This window comes from Cervus canadensis, chromosome 14, assembly GCF_019320065.1.
Source record: "Cervus canadensis isolate Bull #8, Minnesota chromosome 14, ASM1932006v1, whole genome shotgun sequence".
In the NCBI taxonomy this organism is placed as follows: Eukaryota; Metazoa; Chordata; class Mammalia; order Artiodactyla; family Cervidae; genus Cervus; species Cervus canadensis.
In genome coordinates, this window is record NC_057399.1 from 4461018 (window position 1) to 4485967 (window position 24950).

A 24950-nucleotide genomic window follows, 5' to 3' on the forward strand; every position below is an offset into this window, starting at 1 on the left:
TTGTACTTGTACATATACTTCTAATAACCCTTTTCACAAGACAGAGAGCATTGTGCCCAGCAGATTTTACAATTACCTTTTGAAGAGAGAATTTTGCAGATGGACAATAAGACACTTGCAGGATCACTTAACCTAGCTGAGTTAGGAGAAAACTTGCTTTTGAAGAATCAATTCCGTGGATTCTTTTAGTGTGCTATGGACTCTAACTTGAATGAATTGTCAGATGACCCCCTGGGACTTTTAAAAATTCAGCAGCTTCACCTCTGTCAGCTTATGCCTCTCAAATGACATCACTGGGACCCCACCAAGAGTATTCACTGTCAGATGTACATCATTATAGCTTTATGTCTATGGCCTACATAAAAATGCTACTTCAGGGAATGTGGTTGCATTTAGTAGAGCTGATGGCTAGTTTTTGCTAAAACTTAATTTTTTTAAATAAGTGATTTAATTCTGTCATCTTTGTGTTCATACTGTATAATTTGGGGGAGGAGGAAATGGGGAAGTCTGGGGTAGTGAGAATGTGCTAATAATCCTTAATAACTAACATTGATTGTTTACTAGGTGTCAAGCACTTGACTGAGCATTTCACAGATTAACTAATTGCTCACAACCTGTCTCCAGAATAGGTATTATTATTACCTTCCTTTTGGAGATATGAAAACTGAAATAGAGTGAAATGACATAATTGGAGACCATAAAGACTTTGGTCACAGAGTTTAGATGAATGACTCAGTCTAGGATATCTACTAATACACTGCATTTCAGTGGGAAAGCTTTCAATAAAAGGGGCTGGCTAGAGAGTTCTTAGAAAAGAACTTCATTTGAATAAATTTGGATTTATTTGGATCTGGGTTTCTTTTTCTCATATCCAGAAACTACAAATTCTTGGAAATCCATGAAGATAGGTAATCCCTGAAGTCATGTACTCTTTAAAGGAAAAAAAACAAAACATTCAAGTAGTGAATTACCTGGAAAGTCAACATTATAATACATTCTGAAATGAGGAAAAGTAGGGTTCACCATCATGTCGTCTCACTTTGTGTGAAGTTACATCAAAAGTTTGTTTGGTGAACACAGAATATGTCACACATGTTTGAGAGGGCTATTTTGTGGACCTAATACAATATGGTGAAATGCTGTAATTCCACAACAGGGAAGCCCTAGTACTGAGAATTTTGGAGTCCTCTAGATCCAGAGTTTTTTCCGCTGGATGTTCACTGAGAAGATCTTCAGTGTAGTTAAAAAGACAGTAAAAGATGTCACATGAAATTACTTTCTGGCACCCAGACTTTTCACATCCAGATTCCAGACCTTGGATCTATTGGGTTGGCCAAAAAGTTCATCTGGGCTTTTCTGTAACATCTTATGGAAAAACCCAAATGAACTTTTTGGTCAAACCAATACTTGCCTCAACCATATTGTCTCTGTGATTTGGGGGAACTGTGTCTTTTGGCCTTTGGTATTAATTTTGTAAAGCTTACTCTCAAGTATCTTTTTTAAAAGGGTCTTTTCTGGAAATAGAGACCGCTCTTAGATATCTCCATCACTATCTAAAGGAAAGCATAAATATACAAAAAAATAACTGTGATTAGATGTTTATATATACAGCTTTTCTTCCCTCCAAAACCAGATTTATTTAAAGGATACAGTTATTTCACACTAAATAATATATACAAGCTGGAGCAAATTTTCTTGAGTAGATGTTAGCCACAACCAAAACAGCATTGTTTTCCATTGTATCCTGAACAATAGACTATTAATATGACATTATAAATTTCTTTGTAAAATGATTACTTCTAATTCTTTCAGGTTGACATTAACACTCTCCTGTCCAATGGATCTCAAGAATTTTCCGATGGATGTACAAACATGTATAATGCAACTGGAAAGTTGTAAGTAAGAATAACGTATGTTTTCCTGAATATTTAAAAAAATATAATAGATATAGATACTCTCAGATTACTCTCTGAATATCATTCTCAGAATACCATCTCACCCTCCTTCTCTCAGAATTCCCTTATACTCTTTCTCATGGATAATGAAATCAAACCCTCCCTCACTCAGATACCCTTTAACCAAACTTCTCAAAGTAATTCCTGTTATCATTCTTCTAAAAATTACCTCTGACTCTTCTCTCAGAATTCTGCAGACTCTCTTCTTTCTCTTAGAATTCCCTCAGACTCTACTTACTCTCAGAATTCCCTTGGAATCTCCTTCTATCTCTCAGATTTCCCTGACTGTCAGTCTTTCTCCCATAATTACATGAAATCTCATTCTTCACAATAATATCTCAAATCTTATTTTCTCAAAATTCAATTTAAAGGTGTAAAAATTCCTCTATACTCACCTATAAGCAGGATTCCTTTCACCAAACCTCTCTCTGAAATAAGTATAAAATTCCTTCACTCAGAATTGCCTCCTACAAACCTCACTCAGCATTTACTTAGAAAAGTCCTGCTTTCTCTCAGAAATCTTTCATTCTGTCAGATTTCCCTCGAAGAAAAGTCCTTCTTTCTGTCAGAAATCTTCTCTCTCTCAGGTTCCCCTAGAAGAGACCTTCTTTCTGTCAGGTTTCTATAAAATAACTTTTATAGATATCTTCTTTCTATCAGGGTTCTATCAGAAAGGGTTTCCCTGATATTCAGTTGGTAAAAATCCTCCTGCAATGCAGGAGACCCCGGATCGATTCCTGGGTCAGGAAGATCTGCCAGAGAAAGGATAGGCTACCCACTCCAGTGTTCTTAGGCTTCCCTTGTAACTCAGCTGGTAAAGAATCTGCCTGCAATGTGGGAGACCTGGGTTGGGAAGATCCCCTGGAGAAGGGAAAGGCTACCCACTCTAGTATTCTGGCCTGGAGAATTCCACGGACTGTATAGTCCATGGGGTTGCAAAGAGTTGGACACGACTGAGCAACTTTCACTTCAATCAGAAAAGTCCCTCCTTTTGTCAGAAATCTCCTTCTTTCAGTCAGCTTTCCTCAGAGAAGTCCCTCTCTCAGTCAGAAATCAGCTTCTTTCTGTCAGGTTTCTCTCACAGGAAAAATCTTTCTGGAAGAAAACTTCTTTCTGTCAGTATCCCTCAGAACTATTCTTTCTGTCAGAATCGCCTTCCTTCTGTCAGGATTCTCTCCCAGAAAAGACCTTTCTGTCAGAAAACTTCTTTTCATTATGTTTCCCTCAGAAACATTCTTCTTTCTGTCAGAAGTCCACTTCTTTCTGTCAGGTTTCTCCCCTCAAAAAACACATTCTTTCTATCAGAAATCTCCTTCTTTCTGTCAGTTTTCCCTCAGAAACATCCTTCTTTCTGTCAGAAATTCTTTCTGTCAAGTTTCTCTCCCAGAAAAGACCGTCTTTCTGTCAGAAATCCCCTTATTTGTGTCAGGTTTCCCTCAGAATCATCCTTTTTTTTCCTGTCAGAAATTGCCTTCTTTCTGTCCCTATTTGTCTCCCAGAAAAGACCTTCTTTCTTTTTGATATCTCCTTCTTTCTGTTAGGTTTCCCTCAGAAACACCCTTATTTCTGTCAGAAATCTCCATCTTTCCATTAGGTTTCCCTCAGAAATATCCTTCTTTTTGTCTGAAATTTCCTTCTTTCTGTCAGGTTTCTCTCCCAGGAAAGACCTTTCTGTCAGAAAACTCCTTCTTTCCATCAGGTTTACCTTAGAAACATCCTTCTTTCTGTCGGGTTTCTCTCCCCAAAACATATTCTGTCAGAAATCTTCTTTGTGTTTGGTTTCGCTCAAAAATGTCTTTCTTTCTGTCAGAAATTGCCTTATTTCTGTCAGGATTCTCTCCCAGAAAAGACCTTTCTGTCACAAAACTCCTTTTCATCAGGCTTCCCTCAGAAACGTTCTTCTTTCTGTCAGAAGTCCCCTTCTTTCTGTCAGGTTTCCCCCTCAGAATCATCCTTTTTTTTTCTGTCAGAAATTGCCTTCTTTCTGTCACATTTCTCTCCCAGAATAGACCTTCTTTCTGTCTGATATCACCTTCTTTCTGTTAGGTTTCCCTCAGAAACATCCTTCTTACTGTCGGAAATCTCCTTTCTGTCAGGTTTCTTTCCCAGACAAGACCTTCTTTCTGTCAGAAATCCCCTTCTTTGTGTCAGGTTTCCCTCAGAATCGTCCTTTTTTTTTTCTGTCAGAATTTGCCTTCTTTCTGTCACATTTCTCTCCCAGAATAGACCTTCTTTCTGCCCGATATCTCCTTCTTTCTCTTAGGTTTTCCTCAGAAACACCCTTCTTTCTGTCAGAAATCTCCATCTTTCCATCAGGTTTCCCTCAGAAACATCCTTCTGTCAGAAAGTGCCTTCTTTCTGCTAGGTTTATATCCCAGAAAAGACCTTCTTTCTGTTAGAAATACCCTCCTTTGTGTCAGATTCCCTCAGAAACTTCCCTTTTTTTCTATTATGTCAGAAATTACCTTCTTTCTGTCAGGTTTCTCTCCCAGAAAAAAACCTTCTTTCTGTCAGAAATCTCCATATTTCCATCAGCTTTCCCTCAGAAACATCCTTTTTTTTTTTTTTTTTTTCTGTCAGATATTGCCTTCTTTCTGTCAGGTTTCTCTCCCAGAAAAGACCTTCTTTCTGTCAGAAATACCCTTCTCTGTGTCAGGATTCCCTCAGAATCGTCCTTCTCTTTTGTCAGAAAGTGCGTTCTTTCTGTCAGGTTTCTCTCTGAGTAAAGACCTTCTTTCTGTTAGAAATCCCCTTCTTTGTGTCAGGATTCCCTCAGAATTCTCCTTTTTTTTTGGTCAGAAATTGTCTTCTTTCTGTCAAGTTTCTCTCCGAGAAAAGACCTTCTTTCTGTCAGATACCTCCTTTCTGTTAGGTTTCCCTCAGAAACACCCTTTCTGTCAGAAATCTCCATCTTTCCATCAGGTTTCCTTAGAAACACCCTTCTTTCTGTCAGGAATTGCCTTCTTTCTGTCAGGTTTCTCTCCCAGGAAAGAACTTTCTGTCAGAAATCTCCTTCTTTCCATCACATTTCCCTCAGAAACGTCCTTCTTTCTGTCAGATTTCTTTCCCCCAAAAAAGGGCCTTCTTTCTGTCAGAAATCTCCATCTTTCTGTAAGTATTAGCTCCCCCCAAAACACATTCTTTCTGTCAGAATTCTCCTTCTTTCCATCATATTTCCCTCAGAAATGTCCTTTTTGTCAGAAATTGTCTTCTTTCTGTCAGGTTTATCTCCCAGAAAAAACCTTGTTTCTCTCTGGAATCTTCTTTCCATCAGGTTTCCCTCAGACACGTCCTTCTTTCTGTCATCTGTCAGAAATCCCCCTCTTTCTGTAAGGTTTCTCTCCTAGAAAAAGACGTTCTTTCTGTCAGAAATCGCCTTCTTTCTGTCGGGTTTCTTTCCCAGAAAGGACTTTCTGTCAGAAATCTCCTTTCTATCTGAATTCTCCTTTTCCCCCCAAAAAATTCTAGAAAAAGCATGTAAAAAATTAGTAGATTTATAAAAACGGATGGTATGTATTATTTGTTTTTTAGTTTTTTTCTGACATTTACTGAAAAGACATGTTATTTTGCACCTGTTATGGATTGGTATCTGTCTTACATACACTCTATACACTCTATACTGGTATTTAAAGTAAATTTGAAACTAGAACTACCATTTTTGAAGATTAAAAAATATCTATTCTCTTTATATGCATCAATGGTAAAATGGATGCTAACTTTGAAAAATATGGTACTTTTTAAAAAATTGAGCGCGTGCTGAAATACAAATCTTGTTATGTGTTATTTCTCATACACACAGCAGAACTGTTTTTATTGTCATGTTTCCACCTGTGTAAATCGTTACTTTGAGTATTTTTACCCCAATTTATCGAGGTGATAAGTACCAACTACGCCTTCTTTCTGTCAAGTTTCTTTCCCAGAAAAGACCTCCTTTCTGTCAAAAATCTCCTTCTTTCTGTCAGATTTCCCTCAGAAAGGTCCTTCTTTCTGTCCAAAATATTAACACATGAAAACTTTAGGTCCTTTTATTTCTTTAAACTTATCTGTTTATTACCCCAAAGTTGGTTGGTTTTCAGTTTTTAATGCCATACACAAAGATGACATTATGTAATTTTTTTAAATACTCCGTCATACTCAGAAAAAAATGCCTGTTTGACATATTCTTTTAGAAGAAAATTGCAGCCGGAACTTCAGAATTGGGTGGCATGAGTCCTGGCCTGTAATGTGGTGAATCTGCCACTAGAGGGCATACCTACTTCGTAGGGGGACTTGCTGCCAACCCTGCACCCTGGTTTTCTCTTAAAGTAAGGAAGTGCAAATATCTATTTCTCTGATAATAAAATTTAGAAGATAATATAATATCTTCTTGTTAAATTTTAAATACATTATATAAGTAAGTGGATTAATTTAATTAACATAAGTTAATTAATGTGATTATATTAATTTACTCAATTAATATTTACATTTTATTAACTTAAATATTAGTCACATCCATGGATAAATTACTAAATTAAATGAAAGGAAAATAAAAATTTAGTTTTAATTGGGAGATCTATTTAGCAATAAAAATGGGAGGTTGGAGTTGGGAGTGGGAAGCAATACAGGATTGCTTTTCCTAGCTTTGCAATTCCTAGCATTGTTGATTTCTAACTCAACCTTGAAGGCATTCTGAGGACAGGTATCTTTGTTGCAAAATTAGGTACATGGGAGAGTGTGGAGGAAAAAAAATTATTTGAAAAATAGTCTAAGACAGACTGGTTCCCAAATTATTAATTCAAGAATACTAAATATTATCCAATAGTGAGGAGCTGTGGAAGATTTAGGAGCAAGAACAGGAGTTGGTTAATATTATGCTCTTGAAAATTCTCTCATACAGATGAATCAAGTTATTTAAGAAGGTTCTATAATACTCCAATGAAAAGAATAAAAGTAGGAGCAGAGAGGAGCAGTGTGGAAGGTAGATACAATAGAGATTGATGCTATAGAGGAGGCAAAATGTTATCTTTACCTTCTTAGACTCCTCAGCCTTGGCCTGAAAATTAAATAGAAATAAAACATGAACAGAAGAAAAGGATACAAATTTATTTAATATAAGTTTTACAGAGGGAAATGAATAGTCAAGGAAGTGGCAAAGCCTAAATGCTTTTATATCAGGTTGAACAAAGAAAAGCGAGAAGCAGCTGTGGAAAAGTAATGCTATGTGAGGAAGCGAAAGGAAGGTGAGAATTATTTTAACAAGGTCTGTACAGAATTCTCTTGGCTTTGTTCCCCTGTTGAAGAGTGTTTCTTTTTCTCCTAGTACAAGGAATACATCTTTCACATGGAAGATTTTACTCTACTGTTTTCGGAAAGAAAATGAGAGATTAGAATGCTCTTCTCACACCTGCTGTTTTTCAGGTGCCTTTAAAATAATTCTTCTGCCGAAGTGGCATATTTTGGGGGTGCATATTCCACTGCTCTTCATTCACTTCAATACAAAGTGGATGCAAAGTCTCTGAGTGCCCACTTAGTCAGAGACAAAGAGCTTAGATAAGTAGAATCATTTTGGAAATACTGACAGAGAAAAAAACAGAATGAGAAGTAAATGTTAAAAGGAATATTGATAAATCCAGTTTTAATATATTTGTGATTTGGGAAATGTACATAAAAAGCCAAAGGAAGGAGTTAGAAATGAAGAGGTACTGTTTTTTGTAATTTATTTTTAAGTGAAGGAAAATTACATTACAATGTTGTGTTGATCTCTGCTGTGAAACAAGGTGAATCAGCTGTAAGTATACACACATCCCCCCCTCTGGAGCCTCCCTCCCATGCCCCATCCTACCCCTCCAGTTCATCACAAACACGGAGCTGAGCTCACTGTGTTATGAAGATGTACTGTTATGAGCCATCTACAGAGTAGTTCAACAAGATGAAATTTCTAAAGGAGAGAGTATAGAGATGCAAGCACACCCACAAAGAAGAATCAGCTCTTAAGAAAGATCTACATTCAGAGGTGGTTGTTGTGCAGTTGCTCAGTCGTGTCCAACTCTTTGCTACCCCATGGACTGAAGCATGCCAGGCTTCCCTGTCTTTTACAATCTCCCAGGGTTTGCTCAAGTTCATGTCCATTGAGTCAGTGATGCTATCTAACCATCTCATCCTCTTCCACCCCCTTCTCCTCCTGCCCTCAGTCTTTCCCAGCATCAGGGTCTTTTTCAGTGAGTTGGCTCTTTGCATCAGGTGGCCAAAGTATTGGAGCTTCAGTGTCCTTCCAATGAATATTCAGGGTTTACTGGTTTGATAACCTTGCAATCTAAGGGATTCTCAAGAGTCTTCTCCAGCACCACAGTTTGAAAGCATGAATTCTTCTTTCAGCTCTCACATCTATACACAACCACTGAAAAAACCATAGCTTGACTATATGGACCTTTGTTCGAAAAGTGATGTCTCTGCTTTTTAGTACACTCTCTAGGTTGGTCATTGCTTTCCTTCCAAGGAGCAAGTGTCTTCTAAGTTCATAGTTGCAGTCATCATCCACAGTGACATTGGAGCCCAAGAAAATAAAATCTGTCATTGCTTCTACTTTTTTCTCCTTCTATTTGGCATGAAGTGATGGGAGCAGATGCCATGATCTTAGTTTTTAAAATGTTGAGATTTAAGCCAGCTTTTCGACTCTCCTCTTTCATTCTCATCTAGAGGCTCTTTAGTTCCTCTTTGCTTTCTGCCATTAGAGTGGTATCATCTGCATATCTGAGGTTGTTGATGTTACTCCTCGCAATCTTGATTCTAACTTGTGATTCATCCAGCCCGGCATTTCGCATGATATACTCTGCATATAAGTTAAATAAACAAAACGACAGTATACATCCTTGTTGTCCTCTTTTCACAATTTTGAACCAGTCAGTTGTTCCATTTAAGGTTCTAAATGTTGCTCCTTGATATGCATACAGGTTTCTCAGGAAATAGGTAAAGTGGTCTGGTATTCCCATCTCTTTAAGAATTTTCCAGTTTTTTTTTTTTTTTTTAATCCATACAGTCGAAGGCTTTAGCATAGTCAATAAAGCAGAAGAAGATGTTTTTCTTGTATTCTTTCCTTTTTTCTATGATCCAATGAATGTTGGAAATTTGATCTGTGGCTCCTCTGCCTTTTCTCAGCTCAGCTTATACATCTGGAAGCTCTGGGTTCATGTACTGCTGAAGCCTAGTTTGAAAGATTTTGAGTATAACTTTGTTAGCATGTGCAATGAGCGCAACTGTACGGTGAAGAGGAGGGAATGGGAAACCACTCCAGCATTCTTGCTGCGGGAACCCCATGGAGAGTATCAAAAGGAAAAATGGAAACTTTACCCTTAGATTAACCTGAAATGCTAAATCCTATCACTGAGAATTCCACTGAAATAAAGGAAGAATGTTGTCCATTTATATGGCCCAAGTTCAGATCTTTCCTTTATGAAATCTAAAGGCCTGTCGCATAGTCCAGGGGTCCCCATCCTCCAGGATCTAATGCCTGATGATCTGAGGCAAAACTGATGTAATAATAATAGAAATGAAGTACACAACGAATGTAACAAACTCGAATCATTCCCAAACCATCTCCTCCTTCCCCTGGTCTGTGGAAATATTGTCCTCCACAGAAATGGTCCCTGGTGCCAAAAAGGTTGGAGACCACTGCCGTAGTCTACTTATTCCTCAAATCTCAACAGAGGTTTAGCCAACTACTTTTATTTATCCCAAATTTTAATATACCATTTCTTCTGGTCTTGAATATCCTTCATTCAACCTCAGAAGAGAATTCTGAAAAAAAATACAGTGAATGCTTGCTTTGGGGTGAAAAGAAATTGTGTTAGCTTATTTTTCTTTCTTGGTAGTAGTCATTTTTTCACTCTCCAAGTCCAGCCAGAAAATACAGGCCAATTACCTTGACAATTTGCATTTTCCAAAATTTACATCAGTAGAAACCTAATAAAATATTAAATAATATACACTACAGAGAGCATTCTACAATGAAGCTTTTTGTTAAGTGTTTTATTTAATTTTTAAAACAATCTATAACTTGCACCCCAATTTTTGCTGGCAATATATAAAACTGAGTGGCATTTCTAGTGAAGATGAAATAAATATTAAAGTGATCGCTAACTTTGCTTCTGAGAATTAGATGTACTAATTTAGTTTACTGAAGTTCAGGATTCAATACATGATTCATTTTTTTTTAGTTGACTGTATGAAGTAAGTCAACTAAAAAAAAACAAAACAAAACATACAGTTGACTGTATGAAGTAAGGGGCTTCCCTGGTGGCTTAGAGGGTAAAACGTCTGCCTGCAATGCAGGAAACCCGGGTTCAATCCAGCGGTCAGGAAGATCCCCTGGAGAAGGAAATGGCAACCCACTCCAGTACTCTTGCCTGGAAAATCCCATGGGCGGAGGAGCCTTGTAAGCTACAGTCCATGGGGTCACGAAGAGTCGGACACGACTGAGCTATGATGACACAGATATGAAGTAAAACATAGGGCTATCTTTAAAAAAAATAAATTTTTATTGATATTACTGTTTTACTTATAAAAGCATCTTACTTGTTTCCTTCATAAATAGCTAATCTATGAGGGAAGGAAACATAGCTATTTTATAATTTATACTACACCCTTAAGGAATTTACAGTGCAAATCAATGTGCAGAAATAGGGGTAAGGAAAAAAAGATTTAATTTTCAGCTTTCATTTATGCCATAAAGAAACTTTCTAAATGGGCAATTTTTTTCCCTAGTTAAAAAAAGAAATAGAGGATATGTTTAATCTTGAAAGAATATTGGATAGTACTTTCTTTGAGTCATAATAAAGCTTTCTTGATCATTAAAAGACAGTGTTGACTTTAAAAAATGTACAACATGAGAGTTGTGAGTTAAATCTTATTTGGGACAAAATGAGGACTTAGCCCAGGATATATCATATCAGATAGCTCTGAGAAGCTGTTCCAAAGAGCCAAAGGGGCAGGGGAAGAATGGGTACATATGTGATTTTGGTGAAGAGGGAATACATGCAATCAAACACATAATTTTTATAGGTTTCTGTTAGTCACAAGAAGCAGTCATCTCCATGAAGGATTGTAGTGCTTTTCTAGTTATGAGGAAATATGAGAACTGGGCTCATAAAATTGGCTCCTGAAAGTATCTGTCTGAAGCCCTGTTCTGCCAGTTTTTCCCTGAGCACAGAATGCCTCATTTCTATTCTCCACCCTGAACTCCTTTCAGTGGGTGTTGAAAATCAGCAGCTGCAGCAGCACGTGATTTAATCTTTGTAGAGGGCTTCCCAGGTGGCTCAGTGGCAGAGAATCCACCTGCCAATGCGGAGGTGCAGGAGATATGGGTTCAATCCCTGGGTTTGAAAGATCCGCTGGAGAAGGGAATGGCAACCCACTCCAGTCTTCTTGCCTGGAGAATTCCATGGGCAGAAGAGCCTAGCAGGCTACAGTCCATGGAGTCACAAAGAGTCAGACACGACTGCGTGACTAATACTTTCTTTCAAGAGGTAAATAGCAAGTGCCTATGGCGAGTGCCAATTTGTAGTTGGCGACAGTATGACATAGGATACATAAACTATCACTATATTCAATAAACAGTATAATTATGTGTTTCACATCTAAAGAGGAATGTAGGTAACAAAAGAGGAAAACATCACCAGAGAAAGTTAAAGAAATTTTAATTATTCAAGTTGGAAAAGAAAATATGAGAAATAATTCATTGATGAAAGAATTCTTTCTGCAAAGAACAGTCTAAATCCCTAAAATTACAGTAAAAGTTACTTATAAGAGTTAAAATGAATAAAAATTACTGACTGAAATTTTAAGAAGCTTTTGAAATATGCTTTAATGAGGTTTTCAAATAGATATATCTAAAATAGATGGGAGGTCTTTGCTATTTAATTTTTCAGATTCATTTCTAAACCATGTCTGATAAGATTCAGATTGGTTAATCTGGAATTTATGTTAAGACTAATTTTGAAAAAGGTTACAATTATTCCCTAATAACTTCTATTGTTATTCAAGCTTTTTCATAATTTAAAAAAGGTGTGAATATTATTCAAAATAATATTATGCTTTTTGCCTGGCTAGTTAGAGATACAAATTGTTCTTATTTTCTGAGTAGTTATTACTTAAGCCTCTGTAGTTACAATGGTGGTTAGAAAGCAAGTTATCTCAAGACAAAAGTTTTCACTATTGAACTAACTAGCTACTTGGAAAATCAGTTCCCACTTAAACATTAAATATTCCATTCTATTTAACACATTTATTTAACATATTCTATTTAACTCTCCTAATTTGTCCATATATTTGTAATTTGAATTTTTGCTAATTATCAGGTAATCTGAGTGATAATCTTTGCTTACAAAGCTTAAGAGACTTTCCCAAAGTCACACAATTAAGAAGTAGACAAAGCAAATTCCTGTGAATTAATAGCCCACAAACTTACATCAAGCAGCATTCATTCAGTCACTTTGAACTCTATCTGACAATTTCAAAATATTTATAATGTGTGATTATGGTATACATAATTTAGCTCTACAGTTAAATATACCCAGTAATTTTACTTACTTTCTCAGATGAAAAGGCTTATAGTTCCTTCTTCTGCCTATTTCTCCTCCCCTGAATGTCTTCCCTTGTATTATAATTGGCCTAAACCAAGTTGTGGGTTTCTCAAGTGGTTCTAGTGGTAAAGAACACACTTGCCAATGCAAAAGATGTAAGAGATGTTGGTTCGATCCTGGGGTTAGGAAGATGGCCCTGGAGGATCCTGAGGACAGAGGAGCCTGGAAGGTTACAGTCCACAGGGTTGTAAAGAGTTGGACATGACTGAAGCCTCTTAGCATGCATGCAAACCAAGATGTACTCCTCCCCACCCACCAATGCACATCCCCCCACCCCTGTTCCACCTTGGCTGACAATGCCAATCATTTTGTGACATGCAGTCTAAGATTTAAGATCACAGGGAGCTGCAAAACACTCTTGACCCAGACCACATCTACATCAGCTACTGTAGATACCACAAGTAAGTTCTACGTTATCTTGTTTCATGTCTACCCAATTGGGTGACTTTTTTTGACTAATAACAAGTTTGCCTTTGCCCCAGTTAAGCATCATTATGTTAGATTCAGCCCATAATCCTTACCTGATGATCTGTATCTTTTCTGGTTAATAGTCTAGAGAATTGAGCAACATACCATTATACAATCCGAAAAGGGCCCGTCTGAGAAAATTCTTCAACAATGCCCTAGAGGTATTCTTCTAGATGGAGTACTACTCAAAAGAAAAAAATTAACAATTGTTCTTTAAATCAGTTATAAATCACTTATGCATATTATCCTTAACAGTATTTTGAAATCCTTGTTCATAAGGGTAACCTAAGAATTCATTCAATATCTACATTTACCTTAGAATTCCAGCACACTTGGTCATAAGATCATGATATGATGATAATAAGCATGGCTTTTCCTTTATGACGCTATTGGCATCTACTGACCATGGATGGCTTCCTAACTTACCTGCTTACAGGCTAAATTTTAACCTCTCCAGAATTTTGTGAGTTTGGTATTAAGATCCTTTATCTTTAATGCACAGGCTACCTGTTAATAAACTTGAATATATTCTCAGCTTTAATCTCATAATAGCTTAGCAGTTCTTCAGGCCACTTCTGACCACCTTTTCTCACAAGTCACCCTCTATCCAATTATATTTTTATATTTCCTTAATAATAACTATTACTATATTTCCTTGATAATACCTATTATATTTCCTTAATAATATCTATGAGTTCCAACCCTGCCACTACATCCAAGCTCCTAAAAATTGTCTCTTTTATTCCCAGAAATTATGATGAAAATTAAGATAATGTTCTCTTTTCTTTCTCCTAACCACAGATAATCATGTGTGCATGTCTTACCTAGAGCAGTTAAGGTGGCCCACTGTGATTATATTTAAACCATGGATTCTTTATTTTATTGGAATATAATTGCTTTACAATACTGTGTTAGTTTCTGCTGTACAATGAAGTGAATCAACCATATGTGTACATATATTCCCTCCCTCTTGAACCTCCCCCTACCCGTCCCTGTCCCACCCATCTAGGTCATCACAGAGAACTAAGCTGAGCTCTCTCTGCTTTACGGCAGCTTCCCACCAGCAATCTATGTTATGCATTGTTGTTGTTCAGTCCTTCAGTCGTGTCTGACTCTTTGCGACCCCGTGGACTGCAGCACACCAGGCCTCCCTGTCCATCATCATCTCCCAGAGCTTGCTCAAACTCATGTCCATTGAGTCGGTGATGCCATCCAACCATCTCATCCTCTGTCGTCCCCTTCTCCCTCTGCCCTCAATCTTTCCAGCTTCAGAGTCTTTTCAAATGAATTAGTTCTTCGCATCAGGTGGCCAAAGTATTGGAGCTTCAGCTTCAGCATCAGTCCTTCCAATGAATATTCAGGGCTGATTTCCTTTGGGATTGACTGGCTTGATCTTTTTGCTGTCCAAGGGACTGTCAAGAGTCTTCTCCAACACCACAAGTTGAAAGCATCAATTCTTCGGCGCTCAGTCTTCTTTATAGTCCAACTCTCACATCCATATATGACTACTGGAAAAACCATAGCTTTGACTAGATGGGTCTTTGTTGGCAAAGTTAAGTTTCTCCTTTTTTAATACTCTGTCTAGGTTTGTCATAGCTTTCCTTCCAAGTAGCAAGCATCTTTTAATTTCCTGGCTGCAGTCACCGTCCGCAGTGAGTTTGGAGCCTCCCAAGATAAAATCTGTCACTGCTTTCTTTTATATTTTGTCCTACCTCCTTTCAAAGACAATGGGCTGCTTTTCTGGGCGTCTGATGTCCTCTGCTAGTGATCAGAAGTTGTTTTGTGGAGTTTGCCTAGAGTTCAACTGTTCTTTCAATGAATTTGTAGGGGAGAAAGTGGTCTCCCCTTCCTATTCCTCTGCCATCTTAGCTCCTCCCCGTCTGTCACTGTTTTCACTTTTTCCCCATCTATTTGCCGTGAAGTGATGGGACTGGATGCCATGATCTTAGCTTTTTGAGAGTTTTAAGCCAGGCTTTTCACTCTCCTCTTTCACTTTTATCAAGAGGCTCTTTAGTTCTGCTTTGCTTTCTGCCTTGAGGGTAGTATCATCTGCATATCTGAGGTTGTTGATATTTCTCCTGGCAATCTTGATTCCAGCCCGGTATCGTATGATGTACTCTGCATATAAGTTACATAAGCAGGGTGACAATATACAGCCTTGATGTACTCTGGTAGTGTATATATGTCAATCTTTTTCTCCCAATTTATCCCACCCTCCCCTCCTTGCTGTGAACTCTTTAAAGAGATTATCAATTAGCTCTGTGGAATAAGTGCCCCCTCTACACACAGTGAATGCCTTGAGGCTAACTCATCATTTTACCCATGCTCTACTTTTAACTCATGCCATGATACCACTAAGGTCTTCTGTAAGCTATGCTGTTCTCATTCTTCTTCTGCCTCAGACTTTCAGGAGTTTTTCTTTTTAACTTTTAATTTGGTAAAATACACATACGTAAGGGCTTCCAAGATGGCTCAGTGGTAAAGAACCTGCCTGCCAATGCAGGAGACATGGGAGATGTGGGTTCAATCCCTGCGTGGATAAGATCCCCTGGAGGAATAAATGGCAGCCCATTCCAGTATTCTTGCCTAGGAAATCCCATGGACAGAGAAATCTGGCGGGCTATAGTTCAGTGGGTTGCAAAGAGTCAGACATGACTGAGTGCCTAGGCAGGCCTGTACACATACATACTTAAAATTCACCATCTTAACCATTTTCAAATGTAAAGCTCAGTATTGTATAGCAATCGCATTGCTGTACAACCAGTCTCCAGAATTTTCTCATCTTGTGAGACAAACTTTGTACCCCTGAAACAACTCAATATTTCCTCCTCCTTGCAGCCCCTGGAAATCACCGTTATATTTTCTGTTTCTGCCAGGATCCAGCCTCGGCAGGATCCAGGGGATACCCTCAGGATGAACGGCGTTGGTGAGAGAGAGACGTGAGACCAGCCTTGATAGGGCCAAGTCTGCGAGGGAGAGAGAGAGAGAGAGAGAGACCAGACAGGGGGTGCAGCAGGGTCTGGCAGAGTCTGGCAATGCTTTATTTTTTACCGTGGCTTTTATACCCTAAATTAGTACATTTCTAAGGGGAAGATAGTTAAACATTACATCAGCTTGTTCTTCACGAAACCAGGGTGTTTTCTGCATGCTTCTTTGTTTATGAGGGTCTTGTACATTATCTTCTGGCCTTGGGGCCTATTGACATTTTATGACCTAGGTGAATGCAAAGCTGTTTTCCGTAATCTATTCTTTAATGAACACAAAGGTCAGTCCTTTTGCAGAAGTTATCTGTTAAATTTATCTAAAAGGTTTACCACACAAAGACTCTGCAGCTCCCCTGAGGCAGCCCCTGTTTAGCATTCCTGGTTAAAATTAACAATTCTAAACTCTTATTTTTCTAAATCTTTAACTATAACCGCTTTTAGAGTAATATTTTATGTTCTTTAGTAGGGCTTCCTCACCCCCGAAGGGCTCTGTGCCTATTAGGGCCTTTATGTGATCAGGTTCTTTATGCTGTTTATGATTAAGGTGTTGTGAGCAGTCATGTGCACTAGTACGCTTTTGCCAAGCAGGCTAGAATGCCAGCAAAGGGGTCTAAGTTGAAACACTCCTTTCATCCTGGATAATCTTATAGGATACCACCGTCCGGCAGACATATTAATTAAAGTTCTAAGTTGATTCTGTTTGGAAAGAGATCGGGGAAGGCCTTCTACCTGTGTCACAGAAATTAGGGAGTAGTCTAATATAGCAAGCATCAGAAAGACAGAGATCATCTTTAAGGTGAGCGCTGGGGCAGCTTTTCGAAATCCCTGAAGTCCTGATCTGCCTTGCTTGTCAGGTCTCCTCCTCACGACCTTGTCATGGGTGGGATCTCGTGTGCTGGCTCCCGGCATGTTTCCATGGGTTTGATTACTCTAGATACTTCATATATGTGAATTGTACATTATTTGTCTTGTTGTGAGTTAACATAATACCCTCATGGTCCATCCATGTTGTGGAATGTATGAGAGTTTCCTTCATTTTCAAGCGTGAGTAATATTCCATCGTGTGCCACATTTTGCACGTGATATACTTGAAATTCATTCATTTGTTGATGGATACTTGGATTGCTTCCACCTTTTAGCCACTGTGAATAGTGCTGCTATGAAATGGGAGTACAGATCTCTCTTCAAGACCCTGCTTTTAATTCTTTTGGCTATATATCCAGAAGTGGAATTTCTGAATCATAAGCTAACACTATTTTTAATTTTTTGAGGAACTGTCATCCCATTTCCCATGATAGCTGCACCATTTTCTGTTTTCACCAGCAGTGCACAAGTGTTCTAATTACTCCTATCCCTGCCGACACTATCTGCATTTTTTTAGTAGCCATCCCAATGGGTAGGAGTTTCAGTAATCCTTTTAGAATACTCAAGGTCAACCTAGAGGGATGGAATGGGATGGGAGGGAGGTTCAAGAGGGAAGGGACATATGTATACTTATGGCTGGTGCATGGTGATGTATGGCAGAAACCAACACAATATTGCAAAGCAATTATCCATCAATTAAAAAGAAAAAGAGTACTCAAAATCACCTTCAATTTAAAGTGTTATGTCATTTTTCTGGGATCCTACCATTTTCTATTTATAGCTCAGAGTTGTCACAGTTTTCTTTCTTGCTCAATTAATTCCCCAAGTAACCCCAGTTCCTCCAGCCCTCCTATTTGCCACCTACTCCAAATGATCTTTCCAGAGTATGCTTTTTTAAAACTTGAATAATCCCTTCTCCAGAGGTTGTCCTATGTTCAATCTCAATAACTCCTTAAACTGTGCGATGCATTGCCACTACCTATATAAGAGAACAAATCCAGGAAAATTCATTGTACCTTCGTCTTTCATTAAGAAACTATGTAAACTATGTAGATCTATTATTTTTCCTGATATTCAGTTTTCTCTTTTGTAAGATAAATGAACTGCATTAGATGACAACAAAGGTTCCCTCAACTCTAGGATCCCATACATTTTTCAAATATGCAAGACCATAAATCTGACATGTAACACTAAAAACATCACATCTAAAAATCATGGTGTATCTACAAAAAGGAATTGAGAAAAAAAAATGAACAATGAAAAAAAATTATAACTTGAATTATCTATAATGAAAATCAAGAGGAAAACAAGCCAAACTAAAACACAAAAAAATGAAAATATGAAAGAAAGATAAAAATATGTAATGAAAGTTTGGAGAAAATATTTTTTTTTTAATGGAACACAAGAATGTGATTAAAGAGTTTACATGAATACACTGATGAGATGGTCTTTAGAAGCATTTATAATGCAATACTGAGGTCAAAACTCAGGACCAGTGGTGATGACAATGCCCGTGGCTGATAAATTCACTTTTCCCTCTGGGGCAGCTATGGCCATAGATTGCTTGTGTCATGTTGTACATATCCTGTTCACTTTCCAGAAGATTTTAAAGTCTCTAAGGCATTTATAGAATGCTTAATCAAATTTCTGGAATCTCTTAAGTCCCAAGTAAGCTTATGTCTTTTTCACAAAATATCCTACCTGTGGTAGCCAGTCCCTAGAAATTTGTTGATTTCTTTGCTTTCTGCATAAGAGTGGAAAGAGAGTCCATATGCAAATTTATAAAACAGAACAAAATGAAAAAAATAAAAAGCCAAACCCACTATCAAATTGTTAGCACTTGTTAGGAGTAAGGACTCATATCATTGCCAGTCCTTAGGTCTGCTGGAGAACTTTTGACTTAAAATAATAAATACAATCATTATAATGAGTTCATAAATGTGAGCAATTTCTGCAGTATGCTCTTTATATATTAATATGATACAAATATGCCATCAATAGGGGCTTCCTAGGTGGTGCTAATACAACACCTGGTAATGAACCAGCCTGCCAGTGCAGGAGAGATAAGAGGTGCAGGTTTGATCCCTGGGCCAGGAAGATCCCCTGGAAGAGGGCATGACAACTTACTCCAGTATTCTTGCCTGGAGAATCCCATGGAAGGAGGAGCCTGGTGGGCTGCAGTCCATGGGGTCACACAGAGTCAGACACGACTGAAGCCACACATGCCATCAGTAGAAGTCAGAGCTTTGTCTAGGAATAGTGAGTTTTTTCCCCTAAGTTAACAGCAGTTTCATAAAGTTTTCCAAAATTACTCTTTTGGAACTGATGTGAGTAGTCTGGACACAAGTTCAATCACTCAGTTGTGTCTGACTCTGTGCTGTCAGCCCATGGGCTGTAGCACCCCAGGCTTCCCTGTCCATCACCACCTCCTGGAGCTTGCTCAGACTCATGTCCATCGAGTTGGTGATGCCATCCAACTATCTCATCCTTTGTCATCCACTTCTCCTCCTGTCTTCAATCTTTCCCAGCATCGGGGTCTTTTCCAGTGAATCGGTTCTTTGCATCAGGTGGCCAAAGTATTAGAGCTTCAGCTTCAGCATCAGTCCTTCCAATGAATGTTCAGGACTGATTTCCTTTAGGACTGACTGTTTTGATCAATGTTTTGATCTCCATGCAGTGCAAGGGACTCTCATGAGTCTTTTCCAACACCGAGTTCAAAAGCATCAAATCTTTCTTTATGCTCCAAATCTCACATCCATACCTGACTACTGAAAATACCATAGCTTTGCATAGATGGACCTTTGTTGGCAAAGTAATGTCTCTGCTTTTTAATATGCTGTCTAGGTTGGTCATGGCTTTTCTTCCAAGGAGCAAGAATCTTTTCATTTCATGGCTGCAGTCACCATCTGCAGTGATTTTGCAGCCCAAGAAAATAAAGTCTGTCAGTGTTTCCATTGTTTCCCCATCTATTTGCCATAAAATGATGGGACAAGATGCTATGATCTTAGTTTTTTGAAAGTTGAGTTTTAAGCCAGCTTTTTCTACTCTCTTCTTTCACTTTCATCAAGAGGCTCTTTAGTTCTTCTTTGCTTTCTGCCATAAGGGTGGTGTCATCTGTGTATCTGAGGTTATTGATATTTCTCCCTGCAAACTTGATTTCAATTGTGCTTAATCTTGCCTGGCATTTCACATGATGTACTCTGCATATAATTTAAATAAGCAGGGTGACAATACACAGTCTTAACGTACTCCTTTACCAATTTGGAAAATCTGCCTGCAATGCAGGAGACCTAGGTTCAATTCCTGGGTTGGGAAGATACCCTGGAGAAGGAAATGGCAACCCACTCCAGTATTCTTGCCTGGAGAATCCCATAGACAGAGGAGCCTGGCAGGCTACATGGGGTCACAAGAGTAGGACACGACTTAGTGACTAAACCTAAACCTTACCACTTTGGACCCAGTCCATAATTTCATGTCCAGTTCTAACTGTTGCTTCTTGACCTGCATACAGATTTCTCAGGAGGCAGGTCAGGTGGCCTGGTATTCCTATCTCTTTAAGAATTTTCCACAGTTTATAGTGACCCACACAGTTAAAGGCTTTGGCATAATCAATAAGGCAGAAAGTGAAAGTGAAGTCGCTCAGCGACCCCATGGACTGTAGCCTACCAGGCTCCTCTGTCCATGGGATTCTCCAGGCAAGAATACTGGAGTGGGTTGCCATTTCCTTCTCCAGGGAATCTTCCCGACCCAGGGCGATAAGGCAGAAGTAGATGTTTTTCTGGAACTCTCTTGCTTTTTCTATGATCCAATGAATGTTGGCCATTTGAGCTCTGATTCCTCTGCCTTTTCTAAATCCAGCTTGAGCATTTGGAAGTTCTTGGTTAATGTGCTCTTGAAGCCTGTCGTGGAGAATTTTGAGCATTACTTGGCTAGCATTTGAGATAAGTGCAGTTGTGCAGTAGCTTGAACATTCTTTGCCATTGCCTTTCTTTGGGATTGGAATAAAAACTGACCATTTCCAGTCCTGTGGCCACTGCTAAGTTTTCCAAATTTGCTGGCATTTTGATGCAATACTTTCACAGCATCATCTTTGAGGATTTGAAATAGCTCAACTGGAATTCCATCACCTTCACTAGCTTTGTTCATAGTGATGCTTCCTAAGGCCCACTGGACTTTGCATTCTGGGATGTCTGGCTCTAGGTGAGTGATCACACCATTGTGGTTATCTGGGTCATGAAGATCTTTTTTGTACGGATCTTCTGTGTATTCTTGTCACCTCTTCTTAAGCATCTCTGCTTCTGTTAGGTCCATACCATTTCTGTCCTTTATTGTGCCCGTCTTTGCATGAACTGTTCTCTTGGTATCTCTAATTTTCTTGAAGAGATCTCTAGTCTTTCCCATTCTGTTGTTTTCCTCTATTTCTTTGCACTGATCACTGAGGAAGGCTTTCTTATTTCTCCCTGGTATTCTTTGGAACTCTGTATTCAGATGGGTATACCTTTCCTTTTATCCTTTGCCTTTAGCTTCTCTTCTTTCCTCAGCTGTTTGTAAGGTCTCCTCAGACAACCATTTTGCCTTTTTGCATTTCTTTTTCTTAGAGATATTCTTGATCACTGCCTCCTCTACAATGTCACAAACCTCTATCCATAGTTCTTCAGGCACTCTGTCTATCAGATCTAATCCCTTGAATCTATTTGTCACTTCCACTGTATGATCAAAAGGGGTTTGATTTAGGTCATACCTGAATGGGCTAGTGGTTTCCCCTACTTTCTTTAATTTAAGTCTGATTTTTGCAATAAAGAGTTCAAAAAAAAAAAAAAAAGAGTTCATGATCTGAGCCATAGTCAGCTCCCAGCCTTGTTTTTGCTGACTCTATAGAGCTTCTCCATCTTTGGCTCAAAGAATACAATCAATCTGATTTCTATTATGACCATCTGGTGATGTTCATGTGTAGAGTCGTCTCTTGTGTTGTTGGAAGAAGATGTTTGCTGTGACCAGTGCATTCTCCGGACAAAATTCTGTTAGCTTTTGTCCTGCTTCATTTTGTACTCCAAGCTCAAACTTGCCTGTTATCTCTTGACTTCCTACTTTTGCATTCTAGTCCCCTATGATGAAAAGGATATCTTTTTTTTTTTTTTTTTTTTGGTGTTAGTTCTGGGAGGTCTTGTAGGTCTTCATACTTCAGCTTCTTTGGCATTAGTGGTTGTGACATGGACTTGGTTTACTGTGATACTGAATGGTTTTCCTTGGAAACGAACAGAGATTATTCTGTTATTTTTTAGATTTCACCCAAGTACTGCATTTTGGACTTTTTTGTTGACTATGAGTGCTAATCCATTTCTTTGAAAGGATTCTTGCTCACTGTAGTGTATATAATAGTCATCTGAATTAAATTCGCCCATTCCAGTTCATTTTAGCTCACTGATTCCTAAAATGTCTATGTTCACTCTTGGCATCTCCTATTTGACCACTTCCAGTTTACCTTGATTCATGAACCTAACTTTCCAGGTTCCTGTTCAATATTTTTCTTTACAGCATTGGACTTTACTTCCCTTCCATCACCAGTCACTTCCACATTTGGGCGCTGTTTTTGCTTTGGCTCAGCCTCTTCATTCTTTTGGAAGTTATTTCTCCACTCTTCTCCAGTAGCATATCGGGCACCTACCGACTTTAGGGAGTTCATCTTTCAGTGTCATACCTTTTTGCCTTTTTATACTCTTTATGGGGTTCTCAAGGCAAGAATACTGAAGTGGTTTACCATTCCCTTCTCCAGTGGACCACATTTTGTCAGAACTCTCCACCACGACCCGTCCATCTTGGGTGGCCCTACACAGCGTGACTCATAGCTTCATTGAATTAGACAATGCTGTATTCCTTGTGATTAGTTTGATTATTATTCTGTGATTGTGGTTTTCATTCTGACTGCCCTCTTATGGATAAGGATAAGAGGCTTATGGAAGCTTCTTAATGGGAGAGACTGACTGTGGGGGAAACTGGGTCTTGTCTTGATGGGCAGGGCCATGCTCAGTAAAACTGTAATCCAATTTTCTGTTGATGGGCAGGGTTGTGTTCCCTCCCTGTTGTTTGACCTGAGATCAAACGTGTTAGGGGTAATAAAGATAATGGCGACCTCATTCATAAGGACTTGTGCATGCATTGTTGTATTCAGCGCTCCCCACCCTGCAGCAGTCCACTGTCAATCCACACCTCCACCGGAGACTTCGAGACACTCACAGGCTGCATCAGTCTGCTAAAAATTGCTCTGGAAGTAGCTGACATTCTCATTGGTGATTAAACCTTCCTTCTCAGCCTGTAATGATCACTGTTTCTCTCATCTCCACTAGCAAATAGCCACGATATAATCCTCTGGATGCAAAAATCCTCAATTCTTAAAATTAGTTTTTCATGTTTACCTAGCATTCAGCTAGCAACTAATGACTTAGAGCACAAAAATACTCTGGTAGCATGAATTACAATAAAATTGAATAATTTAACAAAAAATTTTGTTAAATAACAAATATTAATTATCTCAAATAATATAAAGATATTGCCAACTGAGTAAAGCTTTAAACTTCTGGTTCATTTGTGATGAGCGATTTAAGACACATGCAACTTTAAGTAGTAAAGCCCTCAACACCTTTTGGTATGATGAGTCCATCAAAAGTCCATCCCATTTGTAAACATACTAGTTTAGTTGAAATTTTATTATTGCAAGTTCTCACAACTGTATTTATGGTTCCTATAAATCTACCTTTTATGAGTCAGTGCTGATTTTGCGGCATAATTTATTTGAGGATAAAAAGAATAAAGTCATTCACTTCCTGTTATTCAGATACTTCTCTGCACAGATGTCACTTTCATCTTAGGTATATTTGATGTTATAGATGTTGACCTAACTAAAGAAGTAAACAAAAGCAAGCTCAAATGACCAGAAATTGAGTTTACTGGGAATAGCAGAGGAAATGCAATTCGAGAAATCCATGCTGTAGCAAGTTCCAAGACGTCCATAGAGGGTTTTGTTCTTGGAATGCCATTTATGGGCAAGGAGTGCAAAGAGGGACAAGTCCAGTCAGAGTCCAAGCAGGAAGTTCATTGTCTTGAGGGTGGGGAGACATTCTTGGTGGATGTTTATTGGTCAGGAGGTAAGTCTCCATCTCTGTAAATCAGACTTTTGCAGAAAATCAGTCTCTCAGTTCTTAAGTTCCTTTCTGAGGGTACATGCCTGAGATTCTCCATTTTATATCCTCCAGATTCATTTCATTTTAGATAGAAATTTTTTTCACATATAGGCATTTATTGTATATAAAACATCAGCTATCTTTTGCCGCATTTGGCAATGCTTAAAGTTCTAAAAAATAATTAAAAAGATTAAGAATAGAAAAAAATATATAAATTCCAAGAGACCTGAGAGGAAAAATGTAGTTTGTTTATATGGAAAATTGTAAAATAATAATTCTATATTTCATTTTTGTTGTTCTATGTATTAAATGTGAATTTCAACATTCGACATCCATTTATTACCATAATGCTAATTATATTGTCTTGTGTACGTCAATGAAGGTATTGTAGTGAGAGACATTTTATAATATTTCATCTTGAAGAGAAGTTGAACTAAAATTTTTAAATTTTATTCCAGCCGTGTTAAAATTTCTGTTATTTTGTAATGATACTCTTCAAATGCTTCTGGAACTAAGATTCTGAAATGGGTTCTCTTGCTAATATCATGTAAGACTTCCTTCTCTAAGGTTAACCTAGCTTTTGGTTCTTGTGAATGATTAGTTATACTGACATATCAGGCATCAGGAAAACTTTGGTCCAATCAAAGGTTTATAGCTCCTTCCTGTTCTTTACTCAAACCTTATACAACCTTTGCTGCTGCCAAGTTGCTCAGTTGTGTCCAACTCTGTGTGACCCCATAGATGGCAGCCCACCAGGCTCCTCTGCCCCTGGGATTCTCCAGGCAAGAATGCTGAAGTGGGTTACCATTTCCTTCTCCATTTACATAGACTTAAGGTGTTGCAAAACTGATGTTGGCTCACAGAGTCTGTTTGAATTGTTTGGGT

The 24950-nt window shown here is 38.3% G+C and overlaps 1 protein-coding gene across 2 annotated transcripts in view; it reads left to right on the plus strand.

The window, feature by feature from the left end:
* Positions 1-24950, plus strand: part of GLRA3 (glycine receptor alpha 3) — a 174146-nt gene that overhangs the window by 106691 nt on the left and 42505 nt on the right. For both annotated transcript variants that reach the window (XM_043487336.1, XM_043487337.1), the window contains exon 5: positions 1813-1895. In XM_043487336.1, coding sequence (XP_043343271.1) covers positions 1813-1895 — 83 coding nt within the window. The remainder of the gene's footprint in view (positions 1-1812; positions 1896-24950) is intronic.